The following is a 21,537-nucleotide window of genomic DNA, read 5'->3' as shown; positions in this document are numbered from 1 at the left end:
AGTTTCCTCATCTGTCAGTTAGAATGAGGCTCAAATGACGTAAAGTACTCAGAGCAGTGCTTGACATCGGAAGCACCCAGGTGCCAGCTATTTTCATTATAACACAGTAGGCAGATTTAGGAGCCTGTGTCATATTTGAAACATCAAAGTGTGGTTGCCTTTTAGCCTTCCATGTTTTTCTAAAGGAACAGCAGGTTCTTCGTGCCTGGGCAGCCCAGCCCTTGAGTGTGAGGACTTTCTTTTTTTCTTTTTCTTTTTAAAAAAATTTTTAAATGTTTATCTATTTTTGAGAGAGAGATAGAGAGTGTGAGTGGGGGAGGGGCAGAGAGAGAGGGAGACACAGAATCCGAAGCAGGCTCCAGGCTCTGAGCTGTCAGCACAGAGCCCGTTGCGGGGCTTGAACTCATGAACTGTGAGATCGTGACCTGAGCTGAAGTCAGATGCTTAGCCAATTGAGCCACCTAGGCGCCCCGAGTGTCTGGACTTTCTTTATGAAAGTCAGGATTATACCCACCTGGACTCCCTGATTAAGAGTGGGACAGCCCTGGGGCGCCTGGGTGGCTCAGTCGGTTAAGCATCCGACTTCAGCTCAGGTCACGATCTCTCAGTCCGAGAGTTCGAGCCCCGCGTTGGGCTCTGGGCTGATGGCTCAGAGCCTGGAGCCTGTTTCCGATTCTGTGTCTCCCTCTCTCTCCGCCCCTCCCCCGTTCATGCTCTCTCTCTGTCTCAAAAATAAATAAACTTAAAAAAAAAAAAAAAGCCCATATGACTTTGGGCAAAATCATTAGAAAAAAAAAAAAAAAGAGTGGGACAGTCCTAGGCAATAAGACATAGATGATTGTGCTGCTTGAGTGTGTCCAGGGGACAGCTCCTCACACCTTCACCCCATGGTGTATGCTGTACCCTGCCTGGAAGGTAAATCAGGAACTCTTTACTCCCCTGCTTGGCCAGGGGTGTGCCCAGTTCTTTCCCACGGGAACTAGGGAAGATGGCAGCGGCGGGGGTGGGGGGGGGGAATGGAGTTGGGGAAAAGTGGCACTAAGGTTTGTAATGGTTGCTTGCATCTATCTCATCTTGGCTGCTTCTCTGTAAAGGCCCATTCCTTTCTAGTCAGTCCTTGGAAAGTTATTTTCTAGAAAAAAATAATGCCAACACAGGGTTACAACCCTTATCCAATTCCAAAATCCAACGAGTGTTGAAAACTAGAAAAATGTTGGGGCACCGGGTTGGCTCAGTTGGTTAAGCATCCAACTTTTGGTTTTGGATCAGGTCATGATCTCACAGTTCTGAGATCAAGGTCTGTGTCGAGTTCTGCCCAGCACAGAGCGTGCTTGGGATTCTCTGTCTCTGTCTCTGTCTCTGTCTCACCCTCCCTCCCTCCCCTGCTTTTTCTAGCTCTCTCTCTCTCAAAATAAATAAATAAACTTAAAATTTTTTAGGGGCACATGGGTGGTTCAGTTGGTTAAGCTTCCAACTGTTGAGTTCGGCTCAGGTCGTGATCTCACAGTCTTTGGGTTTGAGCCCCTCATCGGGCTCTGCACTGATACTGATGAGCCTGCTTGGGATTCTCTCTCTCTCTCTCTCTCTCTCTCTCTCTCTCTCTCAAAATAAATAAACTTAAAAAAAGTTTTAATGGCTTATTTGGCAGCAAAACATGACCTGAACTGATGGTAGGCTAACGATGACCTTTATCTTTATTATACACTTAGTGTAAATATTCATTCTTTTTTTTTTTCCTGTAGAAATACAGTGTTGGATGATAGTTGGCTACCCTGTCCTCTCGGGGTGTGTGTGTGTGTGTGTGTGTGTGTGATGTTTTCTATGGTGTTTGCCCCACATTTCCTTTCTAAAATGCCAAAAGAGAAAAAAAAAAAAAAAGCAATTCTGAAACACAGCTGGTCCGAGGGTTTGGATAAAGATTTGGGTACCTTTATATATAAAATAAGTCTTCCTTGCCAAAATAGAGGCCTGCGTCTCTGAGAGAAGGGTAATCAGCATATTTGTTATTGAAAGCTCGGTGTCTGCTCTCTCGTGGACCCAATCACTTTGTCAATTGAAATAAACTCTCCTGCTGGCCGTGGGATTAATGAGGATGCTGGGAAATGATAATGTGTGTGAACTGCCACATGATGAAATTGGGAAGGCCTTCCCTGACCCCGCTAAGGAAAGGGGAGACTCAGACGCAACTCATATGACATCCTAGAATCTGTCATCTGTCCATTCACCCAACCATTCACCAATTCCAGCCAAATGTGGGATCTCCCTGCTTTAACAAAGATCATCTTCTGCTTGCAGCATGGGAGCTGCCAATTAGCAAAAGTTTGCTGCCTGGAGAAAGCCCATGTTAAGGTATTGAACCATCCCACTTTCTTGCTATAAAATCCATAAGAGGGCAGGATTTGATCTACAGCCATCATCATGCCTAATAGAAGAGAAACCTCTGGGACCTGCAGGTCCCCGATGATGGATGTTTCCTTTTGGAAAATGCAAGGTGGGTGTCAGGGCTCAGGGTTTGTGTTTCAGATGCTTGAATAGCAGGAGATGCTGGCTGCTTGATGGTGGAAACTTAGAAAACACAGTCAGGAGAACTAGAGGTTTGGTGTTTCTCTCTTGGGGTCATTCCGTGATTGCTTATTTTTGCAACCAGATTTTGGTTGACCTTGCTTAGCTTTTTTTCTGTCTGTCTGTCTGTCTGTTTGTTCATTCTTCAAGTGACATGGATCTCATCTGTTGGTAAAACTCTGCTCAGAAGTTTCTTTCTTTCCTTGCCTTGGGTCTCAATGGTATTGATAATCATACAGCCAACTGCTCTTTGAAATGGGGATTTTAATCTTGAATAGCTATCATTTGGCTGTGCTCTCAGTCATTGGGATAAATGCTCTACGTTCTTTATCTTGCTTGATGTTCACAGTAATTCTTCTGAGGCCCGCAGGAACCCATATGATGGATGAAATAACAGAGGCCCAGAGATGTTAAGCGACCAAAGTCACATAGCTACTAAGTGGCAGAGCCTGAACTCATCCATGTGCTTGTTCCTACTCACTCTTGATTCTTCTGGGCTCTAAAAAATGCATTTGAAGATTTGGGGAAATTTGAATTATGGTATCAGGATGAAACATCATAAATAGGGATTAGGCATTAAAGAGAAAACATCCTTCTCCTTTCTTGCTAACTAAAAAGATTTTCTGGCACTTTTTAGGAAACCTAACCCCCTGCCCAGCCCCCACCCTCAGATTCATATATTTTTTTAAAAAATCAACCCCCAAAAACGGTGTGCTGGAGTTGGCTCATGCTGACTCACAAGAATTGAACGTGTTCTGAACTGAACGTGTTCCCGGCCCCAGGTTCAATGGCATCACATTGGTAAGCCTGAAATCAGCCTTGGCTGGACTATGCCCACCATGGATATTGGCATGGCTTTTCCTTCTTGGAGAACTGTTCTGTTTATTACACATTTACCAGCATACCACTGACCCCAAACTAAAATCACCATCAGGATCAAATGGTTCACTAGAAAAAACAAGCCCCAGCAAATACTCTGACTTCCCGTAGGGATCTTTCTGGATGTATTTTTCTGTCAGGCTGATCTGGTTCATGTTCTGCTCTGATAGAGCTCGATATCCATGGATCCCTGATGGAATTCTGCCCTGACAAGTCACAGGTAGAGCCTCCACTGCTCCTAACGTGACCACTCTTTTTTTTTTTTTTTTTTAACCACAGATAACCATTTTGGGCTCATTTCTGGGCACATTCTGGGTCACATTTCTGGGCACATTTCTAAAACCAAGCAAAGGAAATGAAGATGTTCCTTTTTTATCTTCTCAAGCCAAAGCCTACAGTATGTTCTTGCCTCAGTTTGGGAGAATGGATGCCCAAATGTTGGAGGTGAAATTGTTGTGGCTTGTAGCTTGCTCGGGGACATGAAATGCTATTAGAAGTCCACTGGCCGAGGGTGTTTTTTCTTAGAATCTAAGCAATCAACTGTGAAAAAAATTAGATGTTGCTTTGACCCAGAAATTCCATTTCTCAGAATCTAGCCAACAGAAATATTTTCAACTGGGTACAAAATGTATGTACAAGGATGTTCTGCGCAGTACTGTTTGAAATGGCAAAAACTTGGAACCACCTTAGTGTCCCTCGATAGAGAAGTGGTTATCTAATTTATGGTCCACCCATACCATAGACCATAGGTAACCATTTCTTTATTGAAGGATGGTATTCTGTTTATAGGATGGTGGAAACTGTCAAAAGAATGTGGAAACTTTGTATGTCCCATGGAAAGATGTCCATAAGACACTTTAAAGGGAAAAATAGAAAAATGTACAGGATAATATTTAGAGTATGATTCCAGTTCTGTTTTTTTTTTTTTTTTTAAAGTAAGTCTATTAGTAAGGGGAAGACATTAGAAAGGTCTGGAAGGAGGAAGGACATACCTCAGATCTTTAAAAGAGGATTCCTCTAGGAAAAATAATGTGTGGGAAATGGCTTAAGACTGTGGTTTTCAAACAAATTCTGTGAACCACAGAGATATTTTGGAAATACCTGGGGTACTTTGTGGGGGATGGGAGAGAGTTGGAGGGGCCCTAGATCCCTTCGGTCTCCCAACCTCCTGCTTCGTGTAGAAGCTCCATTTTGACAAATTTGTTTTATACTATCGGGGTTTCCATTAAAAAAGGGGGGTGATTTCTGCTGCTTAAAAAAATAAAGGTTATAAACCAGAGCATTAAGGGAAATTACAGTTTTCAGTTCATCCCAACCCCAAACATGGAATCAATTGGAGTTACCAGTCTATAGGTGCATGATTTATATTTCTGGTTGTATTTGATGTTAGTTTATCTGGGCGCTGGTGCATGAGATGAATTAGGGCAGGGGTAGGGAGGGGGTTTGGGAGTGGGTGGTAAACACCTTCAGGAGGAAGGAGTTAATTAAGATTCAGGAAGAGAACGGAGTCTGAATTCTGAATTCACCTTGGTGGCGGGGCAGGGAGGCGGGGTGGGACTGTGAGAAAGAGGCCATATTAGTTCATTGGGGCAGGAGTGATGGGTTCCCACTTATGGAGGATGGGGAACTATTTTATTTCACTCAGCATGGGATTTTCACAAAGCGACTCCCAATTCCTTAAGTCAGGGAGTCCTCCCTTTTTCCTCATTCTTGGAGACAGCATGCCTCTCTTTAAAGAACCGATGCCTTCCTGCCTGCCTGTTCCTTGTTCTGCCTTGTATGCAATGCAGTTCCTGCAGTAGTGGCCTCAAGGCTTTTGCATGATCCCTCCCCTCTGGTGGGGACACACCTAACACTTGCTCAGGCTAGACCACAGGCACAGAGCTTCAGCCCAGCTGCTCAGGACCTGAGCGCTGAGTATTCTCTTGGGTCCAAGTGGAGAAACAGCCACACCAATATATGTTCAAACAAACAAAACCTTAAGAAAAGAAAAGAACAAAGTGAAAAGGAAGAGCAGCAAATAAAGAATAGTGTTGGGGAGGAGTGCCTGGGTGGCTCCGTTGGTTAAGCATCCAGCTCTTGATTTCAGCTCAGGTCATGAGCTGAATGGTTCGTGCTCAGCTCATGAGGCTCAGCTCATGGTTCGTGGGTTCAAACCCCATGTTGGGCTCCATGCTGACAATGTGGAGCCTGCTTGGGATTCTCCCTCTCCCCCTGTCTCTCTCTGCCCCTTCCCCACTTGTGTGCGGGTGCTCTCTCTCTCTCTCTCTCTCTCTCTCTCAAAATAAGTAAACTTTATTTTAAAAACCTTAAAAAAAAAAAAAAAGTATAGTGTTGGGGAGACATGGTCCAAGAAGAGCGGTGGGGAGAAGCCTGGCTGTGCAACCAGTGGTGTGCTGGTCTAGCTGGCCAGTCCCTATGGCGTCAACACTCACAGCATAGCTGGTTGATTCCAAGCGTCCAATGTGACTTTAGTGAATGTGGAGCTGGGGAGACTTTCTGGGAGGAGATGCACACTGTTGGCTCCCACAAGCCTGTATGGCCTGTATGCCCTGGCTCTGAGCTCACCCCTGTCTTGGCCCCACAGAGCACATCGGAAAACTCCTAAAGCAACCCACCCACCAAAAGTAGCAAGAGGAGGGGAAGAACAGCTAGGAGGCCCTCTCCTACTGCACAATCTGCTGCTAGTTTCGGCAGGTTGAAAGGCTGAGACCTACTTTGGATTCCAGCAGGTGATCACAGGCTTCATGGTGTGGTGGGCGTGGTCGATAGTCAGGGCCTCCAGGAGCCAGTGGAGGGCACAGAGCTGGCGGAAGAGGGGCTCCCTGCAAAGACAGAAGAGGGGTGCACAGTGGGATCCTGCTGGAACTGCATCCTTCACCATAATGGACACAGAGACAGTTGTGTTGGCTTCCAGTTAGAGAGGCACGGTAAGTGTTTTCCATACCTCATCTCATCGAGCCTTTGCAGTGGGCCCATGAAGATATTCACGGGCTCATGTTACAGATGAGGAATGTGAGGCTCAGAGAAATGAGGGAACTTTTACCAGGTTGCTGGGCTAGCAGGTGTCAGAGCTGTGATTTGATGTAAGATGACCCTAGGCTGGTTATGGGGGGGGTTTCATGTAGGAGCGGGGAAACAATGGATGGGGTCCCACCACTAGAGGTCTTGACTCAGGCGAACAAGTGGGTTGAAGGACATTCATATCCTACAGATATCTCTACCTGTTCACCTGATAAAAGTATAATAAATATACTAAGAATGTCAAAGAAGGCTGGGAACACAAGGAAACTGGATTTATTGTAATCTTCCTCCTCCCCCCAGACTAACATTTAGGCCCATTTTTTTAAATTTATGGGTCCTTGGCCTGAAACTGTAGCTGGATGTTGAAGAAAACCACAATGAACATGTTATTAGAAAATGTAACTAAAACACTGTATAAAAGTATGTCTAACCTATATTTCCTGATTTGGGGTGACATCTTGTATTATAATGAGCCAGCCTTTGACTAGGGCACTTTACACACATTATTTAAATCCTCCAACAACTTGCGGGGGTATGAATCATTGTCCCCATTTCAGAGAAGGTTATGAATCATTGTCCCCATTTTAGAGAAGAGGAAACTGAGGCTTGGAGAGGTACAATCACTTTGCTGTAGGTCACACAGCTTTTAGTGACAGAGATGGGATCTGAGCATCTTATCCAGTGCTCTCAACAACCCTTAGAGGGAGGGTACTGTTATTGTGTCTTCTTTGCAGGTGAGGGACTCAGGGGAAGGAAGTTGCTCAAGGCCATACTCCTAGGGATTGGTGAGGTTCTGAAGCCAGCTGTCTGTTTAACCCCAGAGACTGTGCTTCCGTGGGCCCCAGCTCTGTCCAAAGAGCTGACCAAGCCAAAGTGGTGGTCGCCCTGGGAGTGAGGTCAGGAGGGGGTTAACCTGCTGCCTGCATTTGTTCCTGGAAACAAGGTGGTGTCCCGACCAGCCACCACCTCCCTGCATCATCTATCCTCTTACGCTAATGGGTGAGATGCCTCCATTATGAACCTGTGTAATTGCTCTTCTCTGAGGTTGATCTTGATCAATAATCCCCAGGGCTCCCGGGCCTGATGTGCAGAGTGGCAAGGAGGGATCCACCCTCTCTGCTTCCAGGAAGGCACCAGTGCAGAAGGTAGGGCCCAAGTACAGAGCTGACCCATGGCTGTCCCGGTGAGTCCCTTGAGAAACGTCCGTTTCTCTCAGCTTGAAGGGAAACATCCTCCACTACCTCACCCTTCACTCCCTCCAGGGTGGCCATGCCCACCAGGCCTTAGAAGACCGTGGTCAGCAGCTATCCTTTCTTCTTCTCTGGAGCCCTTCCTCCCCGCTTTCTTTGTTTCCTTACCTTATTTACTAACATCTGCTGTTCTCTCGTTTCTAATTGAAAGGTCCTGCAGACCCGTAGGCCTTCCGGTTCTTGTCTGTCTTCCCCCCTTAGCACCATCTTGGTCCCTACAGGTGCCTTTTGGCAGCTCTGAGCACTGGGCCACTTCCAGCATTTTGCCAAGAACAGCAGCTAGCTGTGCCATGTGCCTGGCACCTCACGTCACCCTCACCATAACCCAGAAACTTGTGGAAAGCCCAGGGAGATGCCTCCTCCTCTGTTCACCATAGAGAGCCCCTGCCAGCCTGGGCTTTGGGTTGTGTGGGGTGGGGACTGGGAGGAAGGGATGAGCAAAGGGAGTTAATTGGCCAGGTGGGGCCCTGCCTGGTCATAGGTGGGGGTTGTGGGGCATGTGAGCATCAGACTCATTTCTGCAAGTGACAAGAACAGGTACGAACCCGACCCTGTGCCTCCCTCCCTTGCTTAAAATCTGCAAACTCCCTACACTCTCTGTGTTGGGCTGAATTGTGTCTCCCTCAAAATTCACATGTTGAAGTCCCAACCCCCTAGGACCTCAGAACGACCATATTTGGAGATAAGACTTTTGAAGTGGTGATTATGTTAGAATGGGGCCCTAAGTTAGGGTGGGCCCTAATCCAGTGGTGTTCCTATAAGAAGAGGAAATTTGGACACACAGAGAGACACCAGTGACACACATGCTTGAAGGATAGACCATGTGAGGATGCAGGGAGAAGGAGGCCTCTGAAGAAACCGACCCTCTGCTAACACCTTGATCTTGGACTTCTGACCTCTGGAATGATGAGAAAATAAATTTCTACTGCTGAAGCTGCCCGGTCTGTAGCATTTTGTTTTGGTGGCCCTGGCAAACTAACGCACCGTCATCTGTGAGACCCCTATCCACCTCGCTGGCCTTGAGTCTCCCCTCTTCTGTCATCTGCAGCTTGGTGGAATTCTCCATTGCTCAAGCTTACCCCTCTCTCACTTGGTGCTGCCTGAGTTAAAATCCCAGCTTTGCCACCTACCAGCTATGTGCTCTCGGTTAAATTACTTAACTTTCCTGGGCCTCACTTTCCTCATCTATAAAATGTCAGGAATTGCTAGAGTGAGGGTGAGGAGAGGTGGCGGGGACTGTTCTCTGCTTTGATATATCTTCCTCTTCTTCCTCCTTCTCTGTCACCTCCATCTGGAAGCCTTCCTTGATTTCTCTAGGTCTGGGTTAGCCTGTCTCCAAGCATCCTAAAGCATCCCATCTCTATAGCATATCTTTTTGCCCCTACATTCCCAGTCCTTGCTCTAACTACCTGTTTACTTCTCTCTCTAGCCCACGAGCCTACAAGCCACAGAGTCTTGTCTGCTGCAGGTTACTGTCGTTGGCTAAGGTCATCCTTATAACAACCGTGTGAGGAAGGTACTATTAGTATCCTTATTCGGCAGATAAGGAAACTGAGGCCATATAACTTGTCCAAATTCAAAACAGCCAGCCAATGGCAGAGTTTGAATCTTAGCCCAGACAGTCTGGCTTCTGAATCTGTGCCTCATCCATGATATTCGTGCTCTTGTTACCGGGGAGAGCCCTCCCTTTTCACCAGGATAAGCGTTTCATCCAATGGGTCTGGACCTTATTCTGTATTTACAAAATGTGCCTCTCAAAAACCTGCACAAGGTATTTATATAGAGCAGCTTTATTCAATTGCTAAAACTTGGAAAGAACCAAGTTGCCCTTTAGCAGGTGGAGGGATACGTAATCTGTGGTACATACATCCGGACAGTAGAATATTCAGCGCTAAAAAGAAATGAGCCATCCAGCCACGAAAAGACATGAAGAGACCTCAAATGCATATCACTAAGTGAAAGAAGCCCATCTGAAAAGGCTACATAGTCTGTGATTCCAACTGTATGACGTTCTTGGAAAGGCAAAACTATGGAGACCGTGAAAAGGTCAGCAGTTGCTAAGGGTCACGCGGAGCACAGAGGATTTTTAGGGCAGTGAGAATACTCTGTGTGACACTACAGTGGTGTATACATGTCATTCATTACACATCATCTGTCCAAACCAACAGAATGTGCAACACGGAGGGAACCCTAATGTAAACTGAGGACTTTGTTGAGGATGATGTCCAAGTAGGTTCATAGGCTGTAACAACTGTACCCCTCTGGTGAGGGATGTTGATTAATGGGGGAAGCTGAACATGGATTGGGGAGGCATTATAGTGGGGATCTCTGTATCTTCTTCTCACTTTTGCTCTGAACCTAAGACTGCTCTAAATACATATGTGTGTGTGTGTGTGTGTGTGTGTGTGTGTATAATAAAGTCTTAATGAAAAAAAAAAAGTGCCTCAAACCTGATGATTGTTCATCTAACATGTGGTAAAATCAACTGGAAAGAAGAAACAGAAAGAAAAAGGGTCCCCAGAAACATATTTGATAACAAGTCAGTACTTCCTCATAATGACTGTGTGTCAGGTCATAGCACACTATCTTGGATTTTATCAACTTAAAAGAGAGGCCATTTTTTTTCTCAAATGCGGGACACAATAGACAAAAACACTGGACAGGGGAGCACAAAGCCTGCTTCTAAAATCCCTGCGTTCAGAACTCCAGGTGAGCACACTCAGATAGCCCACTCTATTGAAACTGTTCTACCACCCAGAATACGAGTGGGCGAAAACGTGCCTGAGAGGAGAACGTTTGGTGCTTTTCCTAAGAGAAATCAGAATATGTCTACAAAGCCGTTTCAAGCACTCCATGCCGACTGCCAAGGACAAACCTGGACAGGTGACAGGCACTGCTCTTGCTGAACAGTTGCTTACGGAAGGCTGTGAGGGGCAGCCCATCATCCCAGAGAGGAAAGGAGGAGCTCTTTCTCATTCCTAGAGACCATTCCCCCCACCTTTTTATACGTAAAGATCAAGTCTCCCTTGACATGATTGAATTGATCCCCATACAGCCAATTCAGAATATTCAGCCAGCTTTGGGATCAGCTACTTTGGGTGGAAGGGACTCAGCCGGCTCTGATCCACATTGGCTGATGTGACAACTGAGGATCTGAGAACTGATCAGGCACACTGTGCCCTGATGCCTTTGGGTACACTGATTACAAAAAAAGCCCCTCTCTGCATCTACACACTTTCCGGCGTGACTTTGCATCTTCCCCATCAAGAGGTGGAATCTTTCCCCCAGTCCTTGTGTCCTTGATGCTATGGCCGATAGAATGTTGTGGATGTGTCATTGTATCCATTCTGAGCCTAAGCTTCAAGAGACTTTGGTGCTCAGGCTCCTGTTTTTGGAACCCTTCCCGACTGCCTGGGCTAGCCTGCTGCATGATAAGAGATATGTGGCCCAGTCACTCTTGTCACCTTGGCAACTTGTCAACCATAGACCTGCGCGTGAGGCCACCCTAGATGGCCGCCCTCCTGCTCACCCTTCATCTGGGCACACGCATGCACAAACCTGGCCAGGATCAACCAAGCCAACCTGGACCAGCAGAACCACCCAACTGACCTGTAGACTGTGAGCAATGAAAAAATGGTTACTGTTTTAAGCAACTCCATTTTGAGGTGTTCAGTAATACAGCAATGAATTACTGATACAGTCATCAAATGCAGCCAGAGCCTTTTAACAGCCAAGGAGAAGAAGAGGACAGCATTAGAAAACTGTGGCCAGTAGGGCTACTGTCTCTTTGCAAATAAAACTTTATTGGAACACAACCACAGCTTTGCATGAAAGCTGCAATGGCAAAGTTAAGTCGTTGCGAGAGAGACTGTCTGGTCTGAAAAGTCTAAAATGTTAGTGTCTGTCACTTTAGGACAAAGTCTGCTGATCCCTGGTAAAGAGTTTAGTAGAAACCGACAGTAAGTACTGTGATGATAATAATATTCATCATCCTGGCCTAACGAACTTGGTGTAAAGATCTGATTTAGGAGTGAGGAGGTCAGAATTCCTGTTGTAAGAATTTTGGCAGGTTCTGCCCCTCTCTGGGCTTCAGTTTCCTTATCTGGCATTGAAAGGAGATGATTAAGAAACTCTCCAGTTACTTCCAAGGTTGATATAAGCCTCAGTTTGTTCAGACCAAATGAATTGAGGGTGGGGCCCAGAAATATCCATTTTCTTAAAAAAAATTTTTTTTTAAGTTTACTTATTTGAGAGAGGGAGAGCAAAGAGAGAGAGAATCCCCAAGTAGTCTCCACACTATCGGCACAGAGCCCAATGTAGGGCTTGAGCTCAAAAACCGTGAGATGATGACCTGAGCTGAAATCAAGAGTCAGATGCTTAACCGACTGAGCCTCCAGAAGTAGGTATTTTCCAGACATCACCTGCACCTCCATCCCCATAGGATTCACATGCAAATGAAATCTTTAGAATCACTGATCTACACCATTCTGTTTCAGAAGGTTTGTCCATGGGACAGATGGGCAGAAGCACGTTTCCAAGGGATGGGATGAGAAATTACAAAGCCTATTCCTGCAAGGAGATGTTTTAAGAACACAAGTTTAGGTTTCCAGTTGGAATGTGCTTGAACAAATAAGTCTATCAAGAATCCAGTCATAATATCAATCAAAGGGAAGTCGGAGGAAAGTTGAGAGTGGGCTCATCAAAAGCTGGAATATTGGGGAGAGATGATGATGGTGGTGATGGTGATGATGATGGTGGTGGTGGTGATGATGGTGATGGTGATGATGGTGGTGGTGGTGGGTGGTGATGGTGGCATCTTCCACCCATAAACTAAGTGCTCTTATTAATGATTTTATTTTTTTCCTGCCATCTCATGGTATGATTTCTCTCTTGCGTTGTTTTATTCTTCGAGTACGAGACCTGGCTCTCCAAACATATCATGAGCTCCCCAAAGGCAAGGCTTTGAGATACACTTTCTGTGTAGTGCATGGTAATGCGTGTTTGGGCTGTGAAGTCAGACAGATGTGGCTTAAAAGTCCAGCCCAGTGACATGCTGAGCTCTGTGACCTTGGGCAGAGGAGCACACCTCTCGGCTGCTTTGTCATCTGCAGAGAGGGGATAGTAATACACCTGCACAATAGGGCCGCTGAGAGAACTGAGATCTGCCTGCAGAGCAGTTGGTAATGCCGTGATCACTATGCACACGGTAGGGACTTAATAAATATTTGACAGATAAGCAGACAGAGGAGTCTGCAATCCATTGCACCATTTTCATTGCCCTGAAGCAGTGGGTCTTAATGTGGGGGAGTGGTGAAGAGGGTAGACATGATTTTGCCCCCAGGGGACATTTGTTAACGCCTAGAGACATTTTTGGTTGTCACAACTCCAGGGTGGGGCGCTACTTGTATCGAGTGGGTAGAGGCCGGGGATGCTCCCAGACGCCTTGCAATGCACAGGTCAGTCCTTCACTACAAAGAATTATTCGTCCTCAAAGGTCAGTAGTGCCAAGGTCGAGAAACCCTGCCCTGGAATCAAAAGCTTCTGTCTTTGTGCCCCAAATCTTCCGGTTGAAAAGTGCTAACTAGCAAAAGAGAAAAACATGGGTTTGTAATTCTTTGGAATTGACACAGGGGAAGAAGATGCCGAGGTTTTAGGAAGCCACGGTGTTCTTTGGAGGGTTGATGAGCCCCTGTTATACCACGCAATGATGAGTTCATGCCTCGGGTCAGGAGACAACAGGTGCTTCTCTGGGAAATAGCTCCTTGAGTTTTGGGGGAAACGCGTCCCCTGAGCCCGGGGTTAGATGTTGTTGCACGCGCTCATTGAGAGCTACAGACAGATTTTATCAGGCTTTGCAAACTATTTGACATTAGAGCGTCTGGCTCGGTGAGGAATGGAATGGCTCAGTCCCAGCGGATTTGCCACTTAGCTCTAAAGCAACACGTCTGCTTTCTGTTATTTCTTCGCGTCAGATAGCGCCGCTGGCTCCAGGCCCTATGTCCCTTTCAGGAGGACAAAGAACGAGCTCAGCAGCCTCCGATGCGTTGTTGGCTCTTTGAGCCGTTGGCTTGAACTGAAAAGCAAGCAAGGCAGATGAGCCAGAGGAGGGACTACTTACACGTGAGCCTCGGGTAGCGAGGATGAGATGATGCAGCTGTGCACGGGGGTGAATGGGCGAAGTACGACTCCAGCGCCCATCTTCCTAACCTTGGCTTGGTCGTATTTGCTGAAGGAGAAGCGGAAAGAGAAACAGAGTGAGCAGTGAGCAGCCGTTTTAAACACCTCCTTCTCTTGCCAGTGGTTATTTGGCACATATGATCGGCACCTACTATGGGCCGGCTCGAGAGATGAGGCTTCTAGAAGCAGCCCGTGAACAGATCATAGGAAAACCCCTGCTCTTGTGGAGCGCATATTCTGGTGGAGGAGCAAAGAGAATAAACAAGATAAGTAGGGAAATGGTATGGTATATTAATATAGATCAGGGATGGGACATGTTTTCTTCTTTTTTAAAAAAAAATTTTTTTTAATGTTTATTTATTTTTGAGACAGAGGGAGACAGAGCATGAGTGGGGGAGGGGCAGAGAGAGAGGGAGACACAGAATCCGAAGCAGGCTCCAGGCTCTGAGCCGTCAGCACAGAGCCCTATACGGGACTCGAACCCACGAACCATGAGATCATGACCTGAGCTGAAGTTGGACGCTTCACCGACCGAGCCACCCAGGCGCCCTGGGACATGTTTTCTTAAATAGGGCCAAATATTTATGACTTTGTCAGACATGTGGTCTGTGTCACAACTACTTAGTAGAATGAAAGCAGCCATTGACATATGTAAACAGTATGCAGATGGCAGTGTTCCAATAAAACTTTATCTATAAAGCCTGCCTTAGGGCTGGATGTGGCCGCTGGGCTAGAGCTTGCTAACCCTCCCTCCCCTGCGGGGCTAAACATTGAGACGTGCTGTGAGGGATAAAAAACAGAGAAGAGGGTTCAGAAGGGCTGGGAATTACAATTTTAAATAGGGTGATGAAGGAAGGTTTGACATTTGATATCTGCAGAGCATAGGGGAGTGAGCCATTCAATGATGTCTTGGGGCAGCCCATTTTAGACAGAAGAAACAGCAGGTACAAATGTCCTGCGGTGGGATTGTGTTTCAGAGACGGCAGGGAGGGGAAGGGGAGGAGCGGGGGAGAGAATAGGGGCCTTGCAGCTAGTCTTGCAGGGGACTTGGGCCTTTTCTCTAAATGAGAAGGAGAGTAAAGGATTTTGAGCCAAGAGAAGATGTGTCTGACTTGTGTTCAGAAAGGATCCTTCTGGCTGCTATTTTGAGAGTGATCTGTGGAGGGGGGCGGGTGGAGGGCAAGGCCAGAGGCAAGGAGACCAGTTAGGGGTATTGCATAATTCCAGCCTGAGAGAGGAAGGTGACTTCAGCCTGGCCATGGGGATGATGAGAAGTGGAAATGAAGGCATGAGACACAGCCAAGGAACTGCCTGGAGTTAGTGTTTCCTGTTTCTGGTCCTTTCCTTAAAGAGGCTTCATCCAGCTCTACAGACTGCTGACTAATTGGTTGGTTGAACCAGCCATGAAGTGTGGGGGATCTCAAACTTTAGAAGCGGGCACAAGTGTGCCCCTAAAGATGAGCCACAACCAGGCATACCTCTGCGGCCACCAGGCTGGCTGCTATGGGAAACCAGAGCTTCATGCCCTGCCCCCACAGAGAATACGGAAGCTTCCTCCCAAGCCAGACACCATCTGGGGATAGGGGAGGAGGGGGCTTGCTTAGAGAAGGGAGAAATAGCCCAGACAGGCAGTTCATCTTTGAAACCACTGGACATTTACCTGAAAAAGGCTCTTTCAAAAGGAAACATTAAATTACATTTAATACCATATTAGATTTTTTTTCTCCACCATCATAGAGCAAATTATTTCATTTATGTAAAGTACTTTTTTTTTTCTAGCAAGGCTGAGTCATAGGTTTTTATTTCTTTTTGCCTGTGACCAAATCTAGCCAATAGACACATTTTAACAAGCCTGTGTGTGTGTGTGTGTGTGTGTGTGTGTGTGTGTGTGTGCATGCGCGAGTGTGTGTATGTCTGAATCAATTGTGTTTTAACATTGGGAAATTTCACATTAAAATGGAAACGTTTTGGCTCTGAAAACTTGCAGGTTGTTGCCACTCTGGGTCCCTGTTCTGGCTGGCAAGAGTCAGGTGGCACCCAAGATCAAGGTTGCTGCCTGCTTTACCCTCAGTGTGGGCTTCTCAGTGGGTTGCCTGCTTCTTGCTCCTTGTCTGCCTTATTGCTTCCCAGGACGTGCAAGTTCCCTTAGAGCCTTTCAGTTTCTGAGCCTCAGTCTAAGTCCCTCCATTGATTCGAATCATTGACGGGTTCCCTGGTTTATTCACTTCTACCCGGATTTATTGAACATCTATTTGCTGGAGGCTTGTGGACACAGCAATGAACGAGACAGACCCAGCCTCTCCCCTCTGAAGCTTAGAGTCTAGGGACAGAAATGGGCTTGACCAAACACGCAGTTGTGATAAGGCTGAGTAGGAAGAGTATATGGTTCTTTGACAGCACAAAATAGGGAGTTGGGCTGAAACAGAGCCAGGGAATACTCGTTGGAGGAAGTTGTGGCCGGCCATTTAGAACTACATACCCCAAGTTCTTTGACTCTCTTCCAAGGCAGAGATGGCCGTACATATCCTTCCCCTGGAATCTTGGTTTTGTGAGTGGTTGAGCTAACAGAACATGTCAAAAAGAAATGGGTGTGATGCCATTTCTGGGCTCAGGCTCTAGGAACCGCAGCTTTTCCTTCTCATGTCTCAGGATGCTCACTGTTAGCACCCAGCCGTGGCCACGCTGTGAGGAAGCTGACAGCCCATGAAGAGATTCATAGGGAGAGGAGCCATGGCTGCTGGGTCTCAACCCCGGCTGGGCACAGCTGACAGCCAGCTCTAAGTTGTGGCCCATGTGGATGCGCCATGTTGGAAATGGACTCTTCAAGCTGCCGCGGTTAGTCATGGTAGAGATAGTCCTTCCCCCCACTTGCCCAGATCAAGCAGCAGATTTGTCAGCAAAATAAGTGTTTGTTGTCTCGAGTTCTTTTCTTTTTTTAATTTTTTAAAATGTTTTTACTTATTTTGAAAGAGAGGAAGAGAGAAGGAGTGTGCAAGCAGGGAAGGGCAGAGAGAGAGGGAGAGAAAGAATCCTGAGCAGGCTTTGAGCATTAGCACAAGCCCGACATGAGGCTCAGACTCACAGACCATGAGATCAAGACCTGAGCTGAAATCAAGAGTCAGAGGCTTAACCCATTGAGCCATCCAGGCACCCCTGTTGTCTTGAGTTGTTAAGTTTGGGAATGGTTGTTCACAGCAGCAGTAACTGGAACAAAAGTAAACAATCAGAAGGTTGAATGGGAATTAGGTAGGTGAATGGGATGGGGGAAAGCCCTCCTCTGGGGTGCATATCATGAGGGGGAAGGTAGGGGAGTATGTGCGGCTGCGGCTGAGGGAGAAAGACAGGACTGGCCCATCCAGAGTCTTGTAGCCCCCTGCCCAGACTTTGATCTTTATCCTGTGAAGAATGGCAGCCATCCGAGGGTTTTAAGCTGAGAGCAATTTATGGCTTGAAAAAACCCCTCTGGTTTAGTGTGTGTGGTGGGTGGGGGAATGAGGCGGAAGGGGGCAGAGGAGGTGGAGTGGGGACACACGTTAGGAATTTACTTACTCCTGAGAATTCGAGGACAACCCTGGGGTCACAGAGTTAACTAAAAAAATAGGACCGGAATCCAGGTCCCCTGATTTCCACTTGCATGAGCTCTTGATTCAGCCCTAGAGCTGAGGAAACCACAAATACATCGGCTTGCCCAGTTTTACTGGCTCAGTCATGTCCCCCAGTGGTTTAGATTACATAGAAATTAACCCAACTGTTACAGTCCTTAATCTCTGGTTTTCTGTCGCCTCTCAACCACAATAACAAGACGAATTCTACCCGTTGTTTTTTTCACCTTTTCAGCTGAATTTGCAACTGAAAAACGAGGTCATTGAGCACAGTGGGAAAGACTGCTAGCAGGCAGAAATCTTTCGGGACGTGCTTGATTTCCTTTTTCCCTTTGCCTACTTTGTCAGACTTAAAACTTTTGTCTGAAAGAACTGATCCTATGGTCTTGGATCCAGGGAGGGGAGGGGGGAATAATCTCTCCTGCTTTTATAATGCCCAAGATCAAATACCTCGTTAAAAAAGTATTTTAAACGAACACTTGTCTTTTTGATACTCCTGTGATTGGAATTATATTTATAGCACCTGGCTCTTAGATGAGAGATGCTTTCTAGCCTGCCTGGAAATTAAGATTTTTAGCCATAAATCTGAGGATTTTAGGTAATTGAGGCCCACAGAGATCAAAGTCACCTTATTGCATAATAATAGCTAGCAGTTACTGAGCGAGTCTCCTTTACCAGGCTCTGTTCTAAGCAGTTTCATTCAGTCCTGAATAACCAGCCTGGGAGTTTGGTACCATTCGTAAGGGTGAAGGAGGCTCAGAGAGGTACGGTGACTTACCCAAAGTTAAATAGTCGTATGAGGGAGTCCTGTGCTCTTAACCACTACCCTGTACTGGTATGGAGAATCCCAGTGCTATTTTATAACCCCTGCTTCCCCACCTGCATCTGATGGCTACACTGCAGTCATGGCCTCCAGTTTTATTTTAATAACCAGACTTGTGCAGCTCATAGAATCCACCAGATAAGACACAGCGAGACCAATGTCTGTGAGAAGGATGATCTCATGCATATTTAAACTTATTAAACTTTAAATAAACCATGTCTCGCACACTGAAACATGGATGGTAGAAGAGAGAATTGTGTTCTATGACCATGGATTAAAACCCCATCCAAACAAGGGAGACGTGGCAACAGAACTATTTAAATAGCTGCAGGAGAATCTTTAATAGACTCCTTTCCCCTTTCCCCAGTGCCTGTTCCTGTGCCCATTCATCTGAGTGCAGCTTGTTCAAAAAAAAAAAAAAGCCATGAGTTCATTCCTTCTCTGTCAGGGAAAGCCTGCCAGCTGGCTAGTATCACTGGGAGTACCAGACTCTAAGCACCATCAGGCTCAGGGAAGGCAGACTTTGCACTAAACTCTTGGAACCCTCGTGGAAAGAGTAAGAACCCCCTTACTCGTTGAGTAACCTTCTGTCTATCATGTGCCCCTATCCCGTGAGGATCCTTCATTGGTAGCCCGGTGGGTGGCTGGATGCAGGTGGCTCAGGCCATGACTTGCTTGCTTTTTTTTTTTTTTCACTCTGAAGATAATGTTGCTGACTTTGTCAAAAGGTGACACCATCAACACCTTCCTTTTTCAGCCCTGGCCTTCCTAATCAGAAATGCTGGCCACCGGCAGTTCTGGTGGGCTGATACTGCTGTGTCTAACCATGTCTCTTTCTATTCAGCATTAAAAATCCTGCTCACGAATCATACTTCTGGGGATTCTATACAGTCTCTCTTTTCACCCCCTAACCAGGAGGGGATGGACATTGTGAGACAATAGAAGCCGTATCTACTGGTCTCTGCCCCTGGCTTCTGGGACAGAGCTCCTAAAATCCTTGTCATTTCCTAAGTGGCAGTAGCACTAGGAAGATATTTTGTTCTAATATTTGGTCTTAGACTCTGGTTCTTGACACAGAACTTCTAAATCCTTTGGAATTTCCTGCGTGGTCGGAATGTCTTTTGTTCTAATGAGGCAACTCTTGGTGGGCTCCTGGATAGTTTCAGGATGAGGGCTCGTCGCCAGAAAGACCAAGCCATCTCCTTTAGAAGCCTGGAACTTTCAGCCCCACTCCCCATCCTGCTGGCAATTGAGTTAATGATAGATCATGACTACATGGTGAGGCCGCCATAAAAATCCCAAAAGTTCTGGCTTGGTGAGTACATCCGCATTACAGGAAGGTGGCACTCCTCAACTCCAGGGGGACAGAAGCTCTTGATTTGGATCACTTCCAGGCCTCACCCTCTTTATTGATTTACCTCTCCGTCTGGCCGTTCACCTGCATCCTTTATTATATAAGTAACTGGTAAATGTAAGTCAGTGTTTCTCTGAGTTCTGTGAGCCACTCTATGAAGTGATCACACCCGAGGAGGGGGGTCATGGGAACCCTGATTTATAGCCAGTCAGAAGTACAGGTGACAGCATGGGGCTTGCGATGTGGGGACAGTCTTGTGGGACCGAGCCCTTAACCTGGGGGATCTGATGCTACTTCCTGGTAGATAGCGTCAGAATTGGGTTGGATGGTAGGATACCCAGCTGGTGTCACGGAGAATTGCTTGGTGTGGGCAGAAACCCCACACATCTGGTGTCAGAAGTGTTGTGAGTGTGGTCATGGCATCACAGTAAAGGGGAAACATGGCAGGAGTGTTTTTCCTTCATGTGCATCCTCATGGTGCTTTGTTTCAGTGCTCCTACCGAATGTGGTAGGGACTGTCCCTTAATCCTTTTCATATCTCAATGCCCCCAGAGGCCCTGCACGTAGTAGGTCTTCAATATATAATGATTGGTTGTGCAGTGAGAAGGGGCCGGGATCAAAGTAGCCTTCTCACCACCAAACTTACTTTCCAATGGCCAAGATGAAGGTCCAAGAATATCTTGCACTAAGGGGCCATTGATTCCTCACTGAAGATCTTGGAGGGAAACAGAGAAATGGATTTACGTCTCACACTATGAAGCAGAACCTCATGAAAATCTCCATTAGATGTCTCTGTTCTCGAGGGTCCTGGGTGGTTCAGTTGGTTAAGTTTCCAACTTCAGCTCAGGTAGTGATCTCACATGGATTCGAGCCCTGCTTTGGGCTCTGTGCTGACAGCTCAGAGCCTGGAACCTGCTTCGCATCTCTGTCTCCTCTCTCTCTGCCCCTCCCTGTTCATGCTCTGTGTCTCTTTCCAAAAAATAAACATAAAAAAAATTTATAGACATCTCTGTTCTCTCCTAGTGGTGGCTGCCTTTTCTCTTTTCTGTCCTCTAAAAGGTCCCTTCTGCTCACAGTCTTGGTGAGTCTTCTGGATGTCTCCATTCTGCCTCTTAGGTGAAGCACTTCTGCTCTTTCTCTGTATCTACATACTCCCTTAAATACTCCCTGCTCCCCTTAAAAAGACTTCTCTTTGGGATGCCCCCTCCTTAAAAGGCATGGCATGGGGATGATAAATCTTAAATATTTTATCTCATTTTAGAATGGATAAGTGAGTTACTAAATGAATGCACAAATGGCAGGCTAGCTTATTTGGATCGACCCTTAGGGTAAAAATAATCAAGAACATTGAACAAAATAGCAAAAAAAAAAAAAAAAAGGAAAAAAAGCAAAGAGCTAACACCAAGCGGGAATCTTTGAGCCAAAATGAAAGCCAGAGATGTAAGCAAGCATGGGTGCTAACTTGGTGTTAACGACATTTACCAATTTAGAAAAGGTTAACTTTTCCTTCTAAAATAGCACGCAAGGGGATGCCTGGGTGGCTCAGTCGGTTGAGCATAGGACTCTTGATTACAGTTCAGGTTTATGATCCTAGGGTTTTGGGTGGAGCCCTCTGTGGGGCTCCGTGCCCAGTGTGGAGCCTGCCTAAGATTCTCTCTCCCCTGCTCACTCTCTTTCTCCCTCTCTAAAGTAAAAGTAAAAGTAAAAGTAAAATAAAATAAAATAAAATAAAATAAAATAAAATAAAATATTTAATTTAATTAAAAAAAAAAGCACACAGGGCAAGGAGGAGAGAAACCATAGCCCAGGGTCTGCACAAATGAGGCATCAAAGAAAAGGCCCTTCTTACAATAAGCTGGGATTCCC

General features: G+C 46.3%; 1 protein-coding gene across 1 annotated transcript in view; it reads right to left on the bottom strand.

Moving 5' to 3' along the window:
• CCDC60 (coiled-coil domain containing 60) overlaps positions 1 to 21,537 on the bottom strand; it is a 163,131-nt gene that overhangs the window by 30,945 nt on the left and 110,649 nt on the right. The window contains exons 4-5 of the mRNA XM_047828032.1: positions 13,834 to 13,941; positions 6,159 to 6,266 (exon numbers count right to left, since the gene is read on the bottom strand). Coding sequence (XP_047683988.1) covers positions 6,159 to 6,266; positions 13,834 to 13,941 — 216 coding nt within the window. The remainder of the gene's footprint in view (positions 1 to 6,158; positions 6,267 to 13,833; positions 13,942 to 21,537) is intronic.

Source organism: Prionailurus viverrinus, chromosome D3 (assembly GCF_022837055.1).
Source record: "Prionailurus viverrinus isolate Anna chromosome D3, UM_Priviv_1.0, whole genome shotgun sequence".
NCBI lineage: Eukaryota > Metazoa > Chordata > Mammalia > Carnivora > Felidae > Prionailurus > Prionailurus viverrinus.
Note: the sequence above shows the minus strand (reverse complement) of the source record. Positions and strands in the feature narration are given on the sequence as shown.